The sequence below is a fragment of the Oryx dammah genome, unplaced genomic scaffold (genome assembly GCF_014754425.2).
Source record: "Oryx dammah isolate SB20612 unplaced genomic scaffold, SCBI_Odam_1.1 HiC_scaffold_26, whole genome shotgun sequence".
NCBI lineage: Eukaryota > Metazoa > Chordata > Mammalia > Artiodactyla > Bovidae > Oryx > Oryx dammah.
The window spans coordinates 40,885,374-40,902,421 of record NW_024070210.1 but is presented as its reverse complement, the minus strand read 5'-3'; the positions used below and the strand labels follow the sequence as shown (position 1 = coordinate 40,902,421).

General features: G+C 38.7%; 1 protein-coding gene and 1 pseudogene across 1 annotated transcript in view; both read left to right on the top strand.

The window, feature by feature from the left end:
* Positions 1 to 17,048, top strand: part of FBN1 (fibrillin 1) — a 273,407-nt gene that overhangs the window by 182,828 nt on the left and 73,531 nt on the right. The window contains exons 31-36 of the mRNA XM_040226469.1: positions 1,117 to 1,242; positions 3,393 to 3,518; positions 12,025 to 12,147; positions 12,301 to 12,423; positions 13,909 to 14,034; positions 15,831 to 15,953. Coding sequence (XP_040082403.1) covers positions 1,117 to 1,242; positions 3,393 to 3,518; positions 12,025 to 12,147; positions 12,301 to 12,423; positions 13,909 to 14,034; positions 15,831 to 15,953 — 747 coding nt within the window. The remainder of the gene's footprint in view (positions 1 to 1,116; positions 1,243 to 3,392; positions 3,519 to 12,024; positions 12,148 to 12,300; positions 12,424 to 13,908; positions 14,035 to 15,830; positions 15,954 to 17,048) is intronic.
* LOC120852958 lies at positions 16,076 to 16,561 on the top strand (annotated as a pseudogene).

Genomic DNA, 17,048 nt, shown 5'->3' with positions numbered 1-17,048 from the left:
TTAGCTGCCTGGAAACTCAATAACAGGTCCCTACAGGGAGTGGTTCAGGGCCTGGGCGTTGGAGTCAGACAGTCCTGAGTTCCAGTCTTTGCTTTGTCACATGGTTTAGCTGTATGTCCTTGATGAAGATCCTTGACATCTGATTCCTCATCTACAAAATGGGGTTCAGATTGTATGGAAGAATATGTACAGCATTTAGCATAGTCCCTGGCACATGCTCAGTAAGTGCAATATAAAATAGATTTTCTTCATTGATTAGAATTTTAAGAATCTGATCTTATGGCCTATTTCAGTGCTACTCAGGGTATGTTCCCTGAACCAACATCAGCATCACCAAGAATATGTTAGAAATGCAAAGTCTCAGCCCTCCCTCTGCACCCACACCTACTGAATCAGAAACCCCTGTGGGTGGATCTCAGTAATCTGTTCTCTCAAGCCTTCCAAGTGATTTTGGATGCATGCTAAAATTTGAGAACTGCTGATATAATTTATACTTCCTACTGTATCACCTGGGCTAGAAGAGCCATGTAGTCGGAGATGGGAAATGAAGTGGGTAATATAAGTTTTCATTTTGGCTCAGGTTAAGAAGAAAACTTAGGTTTAGGAACCACAATTATGTTATTGGACCTAGTAAAATCTCCCTTAAAGTCACTAGGTGTAAATTTGGCTATAAAAATTAAAATTTGAAAATAGGTATTATGCTAAAATTACATCTAAGTAGATAGGCTTATATTCAGCATTATTTTTTATCTTAAAATATCTATAAAACAGCAAAAAGAGACTTAGGCATTTAAATTTGAAAGTTAGAAAAATAAGATTGATGATCTTTCAAATGATGTTTATATCAGAGATAAAAGTGCTAATTAAAAGATGGTCTTTTAAGAGCATGTGGACCTCCATCCTGAACTGTATGTTGTAGATCTTGAAAATGATTCTCTCTTGTTTTACCCAAGATAACCTGATGGGATAATTTATGCAAAGCATTATTTGGATTTCAGAGCAAATAGTCCTATGCGAGCAGGCTGAGTTTACCTGACTTGGGTCAGTTAACTTTTTCATCACTGATGAATGGAACCCTTATCAACAACATGTCATCGTTGGCTTTATTCTCCACAGACATTGATGAGTGTGAAGATAACCCCAATATCTGTGATGGTGGTCAGTGTACAAACATACCTGGAGAGTACAGGTGCTTGTGTTATGATGGATTCATGGCATCTGAAGACATGAAGACTTGTGTAGGTAAGCAAAGAAAACAGGATTTTCCAAATTGCTGGTTATTCACAAGTGCTATTGTATTACATAGACTTGTTTCAGTAGTGATTATATCCGATGGGAAAAGTGAAAATATTTAACAGCACAGTACTAGTAGTATTCCAAAGTTAGCATTCCAAGAAGCATCTTTCTTGTGACTGTGCTGTGATGCTCTAGTCAGTATGTTATATGGACTGAGCTAAGACTTGGTCAACTCCAGAGGGACATTTCTTTTATGTCTGTGCATTATTTTTGGCCATTTAACCCTCCTTTTGCTCTACCTAGAGTTTGGCTTTTCAAATGTTTGCAAGGCAGCAAAATTGACTTCTGACAAGAATGCAATACATTCTAGAATTGATTGTTTTGGAGGGTTTCTATTACTGTCTTCAAATCTGTCAGACCTTTTAATGCAATATCTAATCTGCCTTTAATTCCATTCAGTATATTTTTAATCTCAGACATTGTAGTTTTCACCTTTTAAAGTTTAATTGGGTCTTTTTCTGGTATCTTCAATGTCTCTACTTAATATGCCCAATCATTTCTCTAGCTTTTTAAATGCAGGGAATACAGTTACAATAACAGTTTTCAGGTCCTTGTCAACTAATTCTATTACCTACGTCAATTCTAGTCCATTTCAATAAATCAACTTTCCTTTTTATTATGGGCCATATTTTCCTCTGTCATTGAATGCCTGTTAACTTTTGATTGGATGCTGGTGGTGGTTTAGTCCCTAAGTCATGTCCAGCTCTTTGAGACTGCCTGCAACTGTAGACTGCCAGGCTCCTCTGTCCATGGGATTTCCCAGGCAAGAATACTGGAGTGGGTTTCCATTTCCTTCTCCAGGGATTGGATGCTAGACATTGTAATTTTGCCTCACTAGGTCCTGAATGTATTTGAATTCTTAGAAAAATTTCTGAGCTTTTTTTGGAACATAGTTAAATTATTTGGAAACAGATAGGTCCTTTCAAAGTCTTGCTTTGAAGCAGACGTTGGTTGGGCTCATTTTCTCTATTGCCAAGGCAAGATCCTCCTGGATACTCTATTCACTTCCCTGTAGATGACGAGGTTTTCCAGTCTGGCCAGTAAGAACAAATACAATTCTGCACCTTCTGGGAACTCTGATGATTATTCCCTCTAATTCTTTTGGATGATGCTTCCTCCAGATTTAAGAGTTTGCTTACATGAATATACTGGTCACTACTTATCTGGGTATTGTTTGGGTCCCTCCGCAGATCACTGTAATTCTGTATGTGTGTATGTGTGTGCATCTCTTTTCTTTTCTTGGCACTATGAACTCTGGCTACCCTGGCCTTCCACTTTCATCTCTCCCAACTCATGGACATTTCCTGGTTCCATCTGCCATACCCTCCCCTTGTGCTATTGCTTTAAAACTCCCTGCACAGTAATCGGGCATTTGTAGAATCCACCTAGTTTCTTTCTCTGATTGATCATTGTCTTTATTGTCTATATTGTCCTTTTTTGTTGTTTTTATTTTAAGTGAGAAGTAAATTTGGTTCTTATTACTCCGTCATGGTCAGAAACAAGAGCCTAGAATTACAAATATTTAAATTATATCACATTTGTATCTGTTGAAAATGCTTACCAAATATTTGTGAAGTCCTCAAAATTAAAGTCATGTCATTCAAAGTAAAGAAATGAATATCATAAAAAAAAGGATATTTTTTAATTGGGGAAAGTTGTAGAGTTTGTAACCATCTGCCCTTAGACTATTAGTTCATCTATCTTTTCTTTCAAAATATGGAACTAAAATGTTAGCATCATGCAGTCAGTATTAAAGTTTTCATCTTGCAATAGAATGTGCTGTTTTAAAAAGTTTTCCAGACTGTCAGAGAAACAGGCTCTGACTGAGGACCAGACCTAGAGTGAATCAGTTTATTTGATTATTTGACCTCCTTCTTGTGGTCCAGACAAAAAGCCAGTCTGCAGGGTTAGCCTTCAGTATAGAAAACATTGAGCTATGTAATTGTTATGTAGTTGAGCTATGTAAATATACTTTTATTTGCGTGAAAATATTTCATCTTTTCTATTTATTTGTCATAGTTGCTTTATCTCGGGGAGAATCTGTCAGTGATATCAAACAAATGGTTACATGTATTAATAATATCTGTATTTTACAGATGTCAATGAATGTGATCTGAATCCAAATATCTGCCTAAGTGGAACCTGTGAAAACACCAAAGGCTCATTTATCTGCCACTGTGATATGGGCTATTCAGGCAAAAAAGGAAAAACAGGCTGTACAGGTATGTTTCTTCCAACTAAACAATAAAACCTTTAGTGGTTAAGAGAGTGCTACCATAATTACAGAGCAATATATGTTTTAAAAACTATTAATATTTTAATTGCACTATAAAGCATTTTTCATTATACTGCATTTTTCATTAACTTAGCCTGCACTTCTTTGAAACTTGTCACATTTTAGATTGGTTCTAAGCTGAGGTTTTTTTTCCCCCCCCCTTTACCTATGAAAAAAGGCATATGAGAAAAATTGCCACCATAAATAACTCTATAAATATCAACATTTTATGAGGTTAAAAATAGCATTTTATGTCAAAGTAGTTAACATGATAATTACTAAACATTCATATCTCTTTATTAAAGCCAACTTTTCCCAATAGCCTCCATTGTCAACTCTTTCTTTAATGTTTTATAAGTGAAATTATTTTTTGAAGAAACATATCCTACAATTCATATATTTCATCAGTTCTCATCAGTCTTCAATTATTTTTAAATTAGTGTGCTTTTGATGCATCAAATTGCTTTAGCCCTATAGATTCCTGTAGATCTCATGAAGTGGTAATTAAACCATAACTCTTGCTTGTTTAATAGCACAAAAGAAGGTCTTTTCACAATATTTGTAGGAGATTATTCAATTAAACATCAAATGGAGGAAGTCACTCTGAGTTAATAATGTTGTTTCTAAGTGTTAATTGATTTTCAAACTTGAGGCAATGATGGAGTAGTACATGGAATAATAAAGTTTTACTGTAGTCACCTATAGTAATAAAACAGATTATGGGATTTAGCGTAATTTAAGACACAATGAAGGAACTTCCCTGGTGGTCCAGTGGTTAAGAATCCACCTGGCAATGCAGGGGACACCGGTTCAATCCCTGATCCAGGAAGATCCCACATGCCTTGGGGCAACTCAGCCCATGCACCGCAACTACTGAAACCCATGCGTCCTGGAACCCGGGCTCTGCGACAAGAGAAGCCACCGCAGTGAGAAGCCTGCTCGCCTCAATTAGACTCCCTGCTCTCCGCAACTAGAGGAAGCCGGGGTGCAACAATGAAGCCCCAGCGCAGCCAAAAATAAATAGATTTTAAAATAAAATAGAAAAACCACACATCATGGAGACCATGGTGGGCTTGAATTAGTTAACCGCATAACTTCTTTGCAAATAATAGACTTTAATTTCAAAAGCCAGTTTGGTAAGCCATTGTGACTTAAACATTAAAATACTTGCTGATTGGTGATGTTAATTGATGTTAGTTATATCAATCTTTTTCAAGAAAGTTTCCAATATATGTGCTATCATTTTAAACTGTTCAATAATGGGATTTCAAAAATATAGATATACAGATGTCACCAATAAATTGCTGTTCATTCAAAAAATGAGAGGTTTTAGCCAAGTTATAAAAAGAAGCATGTAGCTAGAATGCTTTCCTGTCACTATATTAGTCTTCATATGAAGCATGACTAGGGTTCCATTCTGTTACATGGCACAGAGTTTAAAATCTCTAGTCCTCATGTGTTCCCTGGGGTACAAATGATGCTTATATCAGCATGTGTGTGGTTTAAGATTTATTTTTAGCTTTCAGTAACAATTTAAGACTTAGGGTAAGGGGTATTGGTCTGGTAGTAACACAAGGGAAGGTAGGACGGTTGTGTATTTCATTTTACCTAGTAGAGGCTAATACTGTTGCTTGGCCAAGTTGAAGTCACTGAAATTCAACCCAGAGAACCATGATACTTATGAAGGGAGACATTAATCCAGTGGGACAGTCTTCATTCCCTGTGTGAAAAAGATCTCTAGAATTTCATACTCTAAATTTCAGCTAAAGAGGCACGTGCAGAGGCTGACTATTTTAGATCTCTTACCATGAAGAAAGCTTAAATGTTCATGCAACATTAATACCATTTTAGGTAAATAAGGTATAATGTATATAATGTCCTTGGCACAGCGCTTGGCATATAATATCTGGTTAGTAAATAGTAGTTATTGTTGTCATTATAAAATGAGTCACATAGATGCAGTGTCTAGAGGCCATTTTAATTAAAAACATAACCTCTAGTCTAGCAAAATTCTGTGATACTGTTTACTAAGATGCTTGAAATCAGTTTTAAGAAGGAAAGTCTTACTCTCTACATTAAAAGGCTTGTTTTTTGTAACTGAGTTTATACAGACACTAGGCTATAGTTACAAGAGCTGTGTACTCCACATTAAATGAGATGACCCCAGTTTTACATTAAGAAGAGCAGTCTTTTAGTAAATCTCATAAACAGAAACATGTATTTGAAGTCCAAGAAATATTCTGTATCTTTCCCTAAGGGCCAGCATCCCCCTTCCCACTTCAAATTATATATAGCCTATAATGATTTTTCAATTGCATAAAATTCAGCTAGTACTGTAGGGAGAATAATTGAATTTCATGGCCCTTTTGATATCATAGTAGCATGGCATATGATATTCTCATGTAATGGAGTAGAATTCTGATTTTTATTCCTAGTTCTTTTACTGGTTCAGGAGCTCTGGGAAAATCACCAGGGTGCTCCATAGTTATGCAAGTGTTCCCCTTGGGTTAGAAGCCCTGCAGTGGAGGATGGAGGAGAGGGTGCCTTAGGGCAGGAAGAAAAAGAGGTTCTCTGTAAATCCTGCTATTAACAACCAAGGGTATCACATTGGATTGGAAATGACTTACACAAACAGGAATTGGCAGCAAGTTTGGTATACTTAAAAACAAGTTTTTAAAAATCTGAGCCAAATTTTTTTTTTTTTAATCCCATCTAACTGGGACTCTTTTAGCCTGCTATTAGTTTAAAATTAGTGTCACTTACAACTTAGAATACCATCAGGTTACCTTGGTGATAGTACGTTAAAGAAAAGTGTTTATAATGTCCCAGGCAACTAATGTAAATAGAGATATGTATCTTGCCTAATGGGATAAGAAGCCCTGCAACAAATCACAGTGAAGAACAAACCTGGAAATATATTTTGATGATAGATAAAAGAAATATATCTACTTATATATTTCTGTACATGTATAAGTATATGTATATTTTAAATGAGTACCTTATAAAGGAGTCATTAAAATATGTATGCTATTTCATAGAGAGTAATTTTGTTTCATGAGAACTTTAAAAATGTCCTCTGGGTTCCATTACAGCTTTGTCTAAATATTTCAGCTCCCCTGTCATTACTGATTGTTTCCATTTTAACAAATAAACATGTTTTTCCCCCCAATCACTTTAGCAGTGTTCAGAATCCACCCACTGACTTACATTCCCAGCCCACACAGATGTTAAGGGTTTCTTCTTGCTCCTTAAGCTTTGTTCAAATTGTGGATAAGGCTGAGGGGAATGTTCGATTTAATGAAAGGAGAAGAGACATTTTCTTGTAACCTAGAATATGGCTCTTCAATCCTTGGCTTCTGGGGGCTGGATTACAGGTTTTCCTGTGGTCCACACATACAAGGAATGTGTATTCTGACTCTCATTCTGATTCTTCTGGTTCTCATTCTACACAGTTATGATCAGACAGCAGTTTGGAAGAAGGAAAACTGAGTTTCTGCTAGGTGCCATCCTTGGTGGCTCCTAGCTTTCTCATGCTAATCTGTTAGGACCACCTCCTATCACATGCTTACTCAGTCAGTCAGTGAGTAAAGCAGACAATTGTTTTTTTGGAATATCAGTTATTTTATTTTATTTATTGGAGTATAGTTGCTTTACAGACATGTGATTAAAATCAGGATTGTTTTCAGTTAAAATAGCATGAGTAATTCAATATTCTGTAATGGTCCATAGGAGAAAAGAATTTTAAAAAAAGAGTGGATATATGTGTATGTGTAATTGATTCACTTTGCTGTCCACCTGAAACTAATACAATATTGTAAATCAACTATACTCCCATAGAAAAAATTTTTTAATAGCGGGATTGCTAGGCAATTCCATTTCAGTCTTTCTGCTTTACATAGGAGACATGTTGCTGTGGGTGTAGTCCATGAAAGAGAATCATATACTTCAAAACCACCAGCCCTCCGTGAAAATTTGCCCTCATTTCCTTCCAGCTCCTTATCACTGTTAATTGTCCTCCACTGGCTGGTAGCCTGTGAAAACTCCGTGGGTGTTCAGTTAAATAATCTTGGCTCAAATGTGGGTCCAAATTGAAAAATGCAAGTAGCCTTCACGTTTGGCCTCTCCATTCACTCTCAGGTCCCCTTCCCCACTGCCTCCCCACAGAGATTCCACAGCGTGCCAGCCCTGCTGGACTCGATGCCCAGAGACTGACCCCAGCTGGCAGGAAGGCAAGCATTGGAGTGGGTGACACAGCCTCTCCCTACATGGGTGTCCCAGGGGGCCAGAGCAGCTCAGAGCACAGGCTCTTTCTCTAGTGTCAGATTCAAGTGGAGCCCACCCCGAGCCTGGGCATGGGGTCTGCCCACATTACACCTTTGCTCTTCACAAGAGCCATGCCAGCGGGACCTTGGAGTGTCTGAGAGGGAGCTTTGGTAAGGGGGAAGGAGGTTGCATTGTCAGCCCTAAATTTGAATTTCTTTGCTTTTCTTGGCTTGTGCTTAATCTTAAAAAGGAATTTTCTGTCTGGAGCAAACTTGTGGGGGAAAGAGAACACTTGTGCAGAAAGAGATGTTCTTGGCAAGCGTGTGCTTTGTTTCCTTCGTATTATTGAAGAGTAGAGTGTTTGAATACGGTGTTTTTGTTTGCTTCTTTCCCTTATGGCTCAGTTTCCCCTTCTGTTTGCTTTTACAATGAAGTACAGTCTTAGGCCCAAGTCTTCCATGGAAGCAATTAATGAATAATAGTTGGTGTGTACACGCACATACACACACACATGCAGAAAACTTTTATTCAGTGATGTCTTTAGACTTTATGACCAAGTCTTGTTAATTCATTTATTGTAAACCGGTAGTGTAAGCTATTGAGATAACAACTTATGCAAAGATTCACAAAATAGAAAATTGAATATGGCCTCCTGACTTACTCTCTCTCCTTCTATTCCAAAGCCCACAAATCATGGCCTCCTCTTGCAAACATAATTTCTTTTTGCCTTGAAAACATTGTGGTGAAACTGCAAATATTTTCTTGCATTAGAAATTTATGTTTGTATATTGTTAATGGTAAAAAACAAAAAAAAATGAAGGGAGACTCTCCTTTTTAAAAAAAAAGTAGTTATTTTCTTAATAGAGATTAAATATGGAAGGTAAAAAAAAAACCCACATGAAAAGATTATCTTTGGTCATTAGAAAATTGAAAAGGAAAAGATAACGGGATTACCATATTGACAGGCTATGGATCATCTCTGAAAATTGTACTTAGTAGAAAAGATGAGTGAATATTTCTGTAAGTCTATTAATACTCAACCAAGATATCTGAAAGCAGACTTCTCATCAGGACTTAGAACAAAGTACTGATGTGACTGAAGAAGTCAGCCTGATATAAGGCAGCCGTGGCTGAAGACAGAGAGCATCAAACAGGGAATGGGAAACTGAGTCCCAGGTGCCTCGGGCTCTTCTCACTGACCTTGGGGCCCTGGCAAGTTCCCATGCCTTTGGGGACCTCTGTTTCCTCCTCTGAGAAATTGGGGATTAGGAAGGTCATATCCTAAGTTCTTTGCACTTAGAAAATTCCTTGATTCTTAAACATCTGGAGGTTTCAACTCTTAGGCAATGGCAGTTCATTGTTTCTGCCTAACTCAGAGATCAGGACATATAGAGATGGGCCATTAAGGCAGAACACTGCAGGGAGTGATCATCTGAGGAAGAAGGAAGTGTCCGTGGCCCTGCCTAGGAGCCTGGAGTTCAGGCTTACTTTCCTGAATTCCCTGCTTATTTACCACTATTATCCTTCGGCTGGCCCTCCCCCTCATTTCCTTGGAATGTGCCATGCTCAATTAGTCAGTTGGTTAAAGCTCCCAGTCACAAGTTTAAAGCTGCCTGGTATGTGCCTCCCTTGACCTGCCTTAATAACTCAGTAGGTTCATGTGGCTGCCAAGGTTACTTTAAAATTCACCCACACAATACATTGTCACTATAAGGACATTCTTCCAGGCATGTTTTCATTTCACTTATTAGTGATACTGCAAAGTATTTTTGTAGGAAAAAATGGCATTATTGTATTTTGTGTTTGCTCTAGAAGTTATAAAGAAGCCAAACGATCTCAGGACCATTTCAGAACTGCAGATGGAGCATTTGGCAAATAGCATGCTTCCAAACACTTTCAAACCATCTAATTGGGCTTCTTAAGTAAACAAAAGGGTAAACATTAGTTGCTTGCCCCGTTTTTTTTTTATGCCACTCTTCAAGTGATTGCTGAAAATTCTTGCAACATTTCATATGCCAAGATTTGCCTTCTTGATCTAAGTTTTGTGTTAAATGTTGGTTTCCATATAGTCATAGTATCCATCCATACCTAAGAGCTCTTGTTCTTAGTTAATGAAAAAGTTGATTATGAGGTTATAATGTTTTTCATTATATAATGGATTAATTTGGGGAAATAAGATTCTGGTACCAGTTCCAGTTACGATCACCAACTCCTTGTCTTGCTTTTCAGCTCAAGTTCTGACAACCATCTACCTGGAGATAGTGTCAGATTCCACAGGTTAAGGGATCAGTCCCATACAATTATGCCCACTTCAGATGCCAATTACAAGTCTAGGTTGTTTGTTTCGTGAGCTTCTGACCAACTGGCTATAAATCAGAAGCTCCTATTACTCCTTCCTTAGGTTTGATTAACTTGCTAGAGTACCATGCAGAACTCAGGAAACCAGTTTATTCAGTTGATCTATCAGTTTACTATAACAGTGTATAGGGGTTTCCCAGATGGCGCTAGTGGTAAAGAATCCACCCGCCAATGCAGGAGACGCAGGTTCAGTCCTTGTGTGGGGAAGATCCCCTGGAGTATAAAATGGCAACCCACTCCAGTGTTCCTGCCTGGGAACTTCCATGGACAGAGGACCGTGGCAGGCTACAGTCCATGGGGTTGCAAAGAGTCGGATGTGACTGAGCATGAGCACAGCGCGTTAAAGTGTGTAACTCAGGAGGAGGCTTTCCATACTGTTCATGGAGAGCTGGACCATAAAGAAGGCTGAGTGCCAAGGACTGATGTTTTCAAACTGTGGTGCAGGAGAAGACTCTTGAGAGTCCCTTGGACAGCAAGGAGATCAAACCAGTCAATCCTAAAGGAAACTCTGAATATTCATTGGAATGACTGATGCTGAAGCTGAAACTCCAATATTTCAGCCACCTGATGCGAAGAGCTGACTCACTGGAAAACACCCTGATGCTGGGAAAGACTGAAGGTGGGAGGAGAAGGGGATGACAGAGGATGAGATGGTTGGATGGCATCACCAACTCGATGGACATGAGTTTGAGTAAGCTCTAGCAGTTGGTGATAGACAGGGAAGCCTGGAGAGCTGCAGTCCATGGGGTCTCAAAGAGTGGGACATACGTAACTGAGTGACTGAACTGAACTGAACTGAATCAGAGATTGGTTCTCTTGGCAACCAGCCCCATCCTGAAGCGCTTTCCAAAAGTTGCCTCATTAACATAACAAAAGACACCTTTATCACTCTTAGCACTTAGGAAATTCCAAGGGTTTTAGGAGTTCTGTGCCAGAAACAGGACAAAGACCTAATATGTATTTCTTCTTATAAATCACAATATCACAGGAAGCAAAAAATATTTCACTTCATGCTTTATATTCTCTTCTATAACACTTCTGTATTACAGAATCTATCTTGATTACATTTGGAAATGGAATTTTGAAGAATGGAGAATTTTTGAGAATTTAGAGTCTTTTAACTATGTGACCTTAGACTGGTTCTTGTTTTACTGAAAAATCTCTTTTGAATTGATTTGAGTTTTACAAGAAATATTCAGGAAGACTTGGGTCCCAAAGTGCTAGGACTCAAAAAAGATGGTTCACACACTACCTTAAGGAATATTCTCTATAAATGCTTGAATTAGCAATACCTAAAGTGAAATATTTATAGAAGTAAAGTGTGATTACACTATTGTACAATGTTTTACATTTTAAACATTAAATATATTTAGTTTATAGAATAGGATTGAAAACGTTTTCTAACATGCCAACATTGTATTCCTTTGTCTATATAAGATACGAAAGCAATGTGCATCATTTTTCTGTAGTTAATTTAGTGAAAATGTTGGGAATAGAAACATATGACCATGAGCATTAATAGAATGTTAGGCAGCTCACTCTTTTTTTTGAGATCTTCAACTGGAATGAGGTTTCATTTTGTTTTGCGGTAACTGGACACTTAAAATAATGGAAAATAGTTAAAGTTAACAATAAGAAGTAGCATCATATTGTTCTTTGTATCTTGAAGTTTAACATCATTCGTTTTAAGTAAAATATGAACGTCAGTGCTGAATTGATCTCTGTTACACTGTCAGAAGTGTAAAAGCAAGTCAACTTTTGAATATTGCTGAGTTATTTAGCATCTGTGCTAAACTTTTTTTTTCTTTTTAACCCACTGGTTATTTTCCCAGACATCAATGAATGTGAAATTGGAGCGCACAACTGCGACAGACACGCTGTATGTACCAACACAGCAGGAAGCTTCAAATGTAGCTGTAGCCCCGGGTGGATTGGAGATGGCATTAAGTGCACTGGTGGGTTGGAAAAAAAAAGAAGTTGCTTCTTATGAACTGCATGGATTATAGATACGAAAATCTCAGTCCTGTAAAGAAAAATTTAACATGTGTGTTATTGATTTTAAATGTCACAGTTTCTGTTCGTAATGACATGTCACCTCTTTCCTTAAGACCTGGACGAATGCTCCAATGGAACCCACATGTGCAGCCAACACGCAGACTGCAAGAACACCATGGGCTCCTACCGCTGCCTCTGCAAGGAGGGCTACACGGGCGATGGCTTCACTTGTACAGGTATGCTCGTGTTGGAAACAGCTATGTAAAGGGCAGAGTCAGAAAAGCAAGGTGCTCCATGTCCTTAAGACAGACCATCACTTGTTTTTTGAAGGCTGGGTCGTTTATAGACAATTTGGAACAGAAAATAGTTATTTGAAATGACATTCCTGTGGAATGGAAATTTGTAGCTGAATCAATCAGGGAGATCTCAGAAACTAAATATATATTTACATAGATATATATAGTTAGATAGTTGATATATGTGTCACTGTATGTAATGATGTCATGAGTTTAAAACAAATCATGCTACCTTTTGTAAACCTTAGCCTTGATATTTTTGTGCCTGTGTCTCACTGCTGACTGGTTTTCAGTATTGAACCCAAGGGTGAACTTGATATAGGAACCTATGTGAAGAAAAGAAATGAGATGTTCTGGAGCAGATTATCAGCATATTTTTTTTTTTCCCTCTAGCCATCATTGTGATCATTCCACATTGGTATAAGTAAGAATTTCATAACTGCTTTCAAAGGAGTTCATTCACTTCCAGTTTTACCACATATTAATTAATGACATCTTCTTGTCAGTCCTAATGCATCGTCATAGAATTAATGTGGACTGTCACATATATTTAAATATATATGATTAGAAGCATGGTAGAAAGAGATGATACACTTAGGACCATATGTATACAGACAGCATTTTTTAAAGTCCAGGGCACTGGCATTAAATAAGATACTGAGGAGTATTTCTCATTGGCCATTAGGTAGCATAGCTGCTTATATGACCTGAAGCATTAATTTACCCTGAGCACTCTGCTCACAAGAAGTCATTTAAACATAAAAAAGGCTGAGGCCCAGTAAGTGATTTGCCTGGATTTTGTTTTAACTCACTAAAAGTTTCATCATATTTGAAATTGTTTTTGCTTAACCCAGTAAAGTTTTGTCATCACAAACCTCCCATCGCTTTCTAGAAAATACTCCAAGTTTCATGTACCGGGCATGTATGGTTCGTGTGTTTGATGTTTAATGACTGTGATTATTAGCAAAACTCAGAAGATATTAAGTAGATAGGACTTTTTGGTCTCTTCAATAGCTGCTATTCTAGGTCTTTTGCTGCCTGTCTGATCTGAGCCTGGATTTTGAGAATCAGGCACAAACCATGATATGTTATTTCCTGCCATGGATATATCCTCACATTGATTATCCTGCTTGCAGAAGCCTGAATGTGAATGATCCCTTTAACTTATTACCCACTGTACCTCACTAGAAACCAATACAGAATTGTAAAGTAAAAAAAAAAAGATAACTTAGCATTAAGGATTCTGTCTCTGAACCCCATGTTCACTACATATTTAATATTGGCATTCAAAAGAGAAAAGTGAGTTTCAATGTTTCAAGTAGAAATTATGGTGAACCTTATGGAAGTTCACAAGTATAAAAGTTCTCAGAACTGAGCAACAGAAAGCTCCTAAAAAGAGTAACTTGTGTTTCTTTCTGGCTATAGATCTTGATGAGTGCTCTGAGAATCTAAATCTGTGTGGCAACGGCCAGTGCCTTAATGCCCCAGGAGGATACCGCTGTGAATGTGACATGGGCTTTGTGCCCAGTGCTGATGGGAAAGCCTGTGAAGGTAACTGATGGGATGCTGCCCTGGGCTGGATGAGATTAGGTTATTTAAATGTTCCTGGTGGTTTTTGTCTGTTGTTTTTTTTTTTGTTTTTTACACCAAGGTGTGTTTTGGCTTCCCATCTAACATGTCGGTTCAGTTTGTGTAGAGATTGGGTGTCCAGCCAGACCACTTCTCTTTGTGCAGAGAAAAATCTCAGCTTCTTGGCCCTAAGCTTCTTCACATCCAACTTTGGCCAGGTGGTTTGCAAGAGCACACCCATTTAGTCATAGGGAGAATGAGGATAACCAACTTAATGCAGCATATTCATCCCCATTGCTGGGGGAAAGAGCTCAAAGTGCTGGTGCCCTAATAGAGAAGGATTCTTTCTAAATACGGGAACGCAGTTTTTAATCTCTGCTATGGTTTGGTTTTTAGAAATAAAGGTTTTAAAATATCAGCAGACTGAATGGTCTTGTCCATAGAATAATGTCCTGGCTATGTCTCAGATGGTCTCTAAATATCTAATACATATAACATGGAACAGTCTTTTGCAAATCCATTCAGTAAGGGGTCCCTAGGGATAATACCATATGTCACAACATCTCTTAGCATAAGGCCCTGTCTTTCTGAGAAGTGCTGGTCAGACAGGAAGAGTCCTGAGAACCTGTTGGCTAAGGATGGATCCCACCAGGAAACACAAGATTCTTCTCTTTTACCCACGCTTGTCAAATCTAAGCACATTATCATCCCTCATTGAGAATTAGTGACCACAGTAAACTGAGAAGATTTCAGTAGAAATAAACATATGATAATGATTGACAGTAGAAGTTTAAACAAGACCTTGATTAATGTCTCAACTAATAGTTGTTGCCTGTTACTAGGACATTAACTCAAAAATTAATCTTTAGCTATGACATGTAGACTGATTCCCTCATATAGTTCTAGGTAAATACTTTTCTTTGTTATGAAACCATTGGGTGTTCTTCACACAGTTTATATGAAGTAGGCAGAGTTTGATAAAAAAAAATTCCTCTGAGGCAAGAAACTAATAATGCTCTTGATCATGTGCCTAATGCCTTGTTTACTTTTCTTGCTGCAAACATCCAAGGAAAACAGGTACTGAGCCACCTCTGGGAGCAGAAATGGGCACAGTGACAGTTCTGCTTCCCTTAATGCTATAAGGGAAGGTTTTGTTTGTTTGTTTGTTCTTAATATAAATCATCACTGGCAGAATGCTCATGGCTATTAAAAGCCAGTCTCAAGGCTGAAAATGTGCCTCTGTGCACAAGCAGAATGTTAACGTGAGGCAGGGCCAAGCCTGGAAAATGCGTCTGCAGTTTTTAGATCTCCATCAGCAGTTGCAAACACACACCATAGTACTAGGGACACAGAGGACTATATAAACTGATGATAAAAGTTACCACAAAGACTTTGGGGTTCTTAAAATTTTAACTCACTACCAAAACAAGAATATAGAGATGAGAGCAACCAAAGAATTTAGTCTTAGGTGGGCTCATTTGGTTCTTCCTTTACAAAAGTGATGTGGACCCACATAAAACACCATAAATGGGCTAACGTATATGTGAAATGCCTAGCCCTCTGCTTGGCATGTAGTAGGGGCTGAGAAAAGGGAAGTTCTCACCTAGGAGACTTCCTAACAGATGACAGATCATCTGAAAGCCTATAGGAAAAGGACCTAGATTGATGTCAGATAGTCTTCATTTTCTTAATAATAACATCACTTGCCTTATTACATTAGGTAGCTTCTTTGGCAAGAACAATAGTTTAATTGCTCCCCCTTTCCATTGCTCCCCAAGATATCGATGAGTGCTCTCTTCCAAACATCTGTGTTTTTGGAACTTGTCACAACCTCCCTGGCCTGTTCCGCTGTGAATGTGAGGTCGGCTATGAACTGGACAGAAGTGGTGGGAACTGCACAGGTAAGGCTTCTATTCACACCAAGATCTGCTCTCAGGCGTCCCAGGGGACCCAGCTGCTGGTGTCTTGTGGGGACCACACAAGGTTTTTCATGGAGTTGCAAAAGAAAAGCAGGGGTGCGAACATGGCGCTGCGCGCGGTGTGAAATGTGCGGGCCGCGGTCGGCAGTCTGCGCGCCATCTCGGCACCCAGCGCGCCCTGCTCGCTGCGGCCCTGGGGACTGCGACCTGGTGCCGTCCGGACGCTGCGCACCGGCCCTGCTCTGCTGTCTGGAAGCTTTGGGAGATGTTGTTTACTGTAGTCTGCCTGAAGTTGGGACAAAGGTGAACAAACAAGAGGAGTTTGGTGCTTTGGAAAGTGTGAAAGCTGCTAGTGAACTCTATTCTCCTCTATCAGGAGAAGTAACTGAAATTAATAAAGCTCTAGCAGAAAATCCAGGACTTGTCAACAAGTCTTGTTATGAAGATGGTTGGCTGATCAAGTTGACATTCAGTAACCCTTCAGAACTAGATGAACTAATGAGTGAAGAAGCATATGAGAAGTACATAAAATCTATTGAGGAGTGAAAATGGAACCCCTAAATAAACTACTTTGAAACAAAAAAAAAAAAGAAAAGAAAAGCAGGGAGAAGCATTAGGAGCCACAGAACAAATTTCTTCAGACCTGGCACCAATTAGATGTGAGGGTGCAGAGGAAAAAACTGAGGAGAGCTCAAAGTGCAGTCAGTAGCCTTAGATACAAGTTTGTGGCTACAGAGGCATGTTCCTGTAGTTCCTTTTCTTCTTGGACACATTTTGGAGAGTTTCCTTTTGCAAGCTGTGCCCTGGGATCATGGATTTCATCTTGAACTTCTCTGCTGAGACACTCACTTCAGAGTGTTACCAGAGAACATGATCCAAAACAGTCAGCCACCCATTTCTAGCATGTAGATCATTTTCTTGTGGAGCAAAGAATCCTCCAGGAATGTAAGGAAGAAGCTAGAAAAGCCGTAGGAGGCATTCTGTAGACGACTGTCCCTCGGTTCACTTCGTCACTGAGTTAAAACTTTGAGAGCCATTTTCAGGTCTTCATCCTCCTTCCGTTCAATGATACTAAGG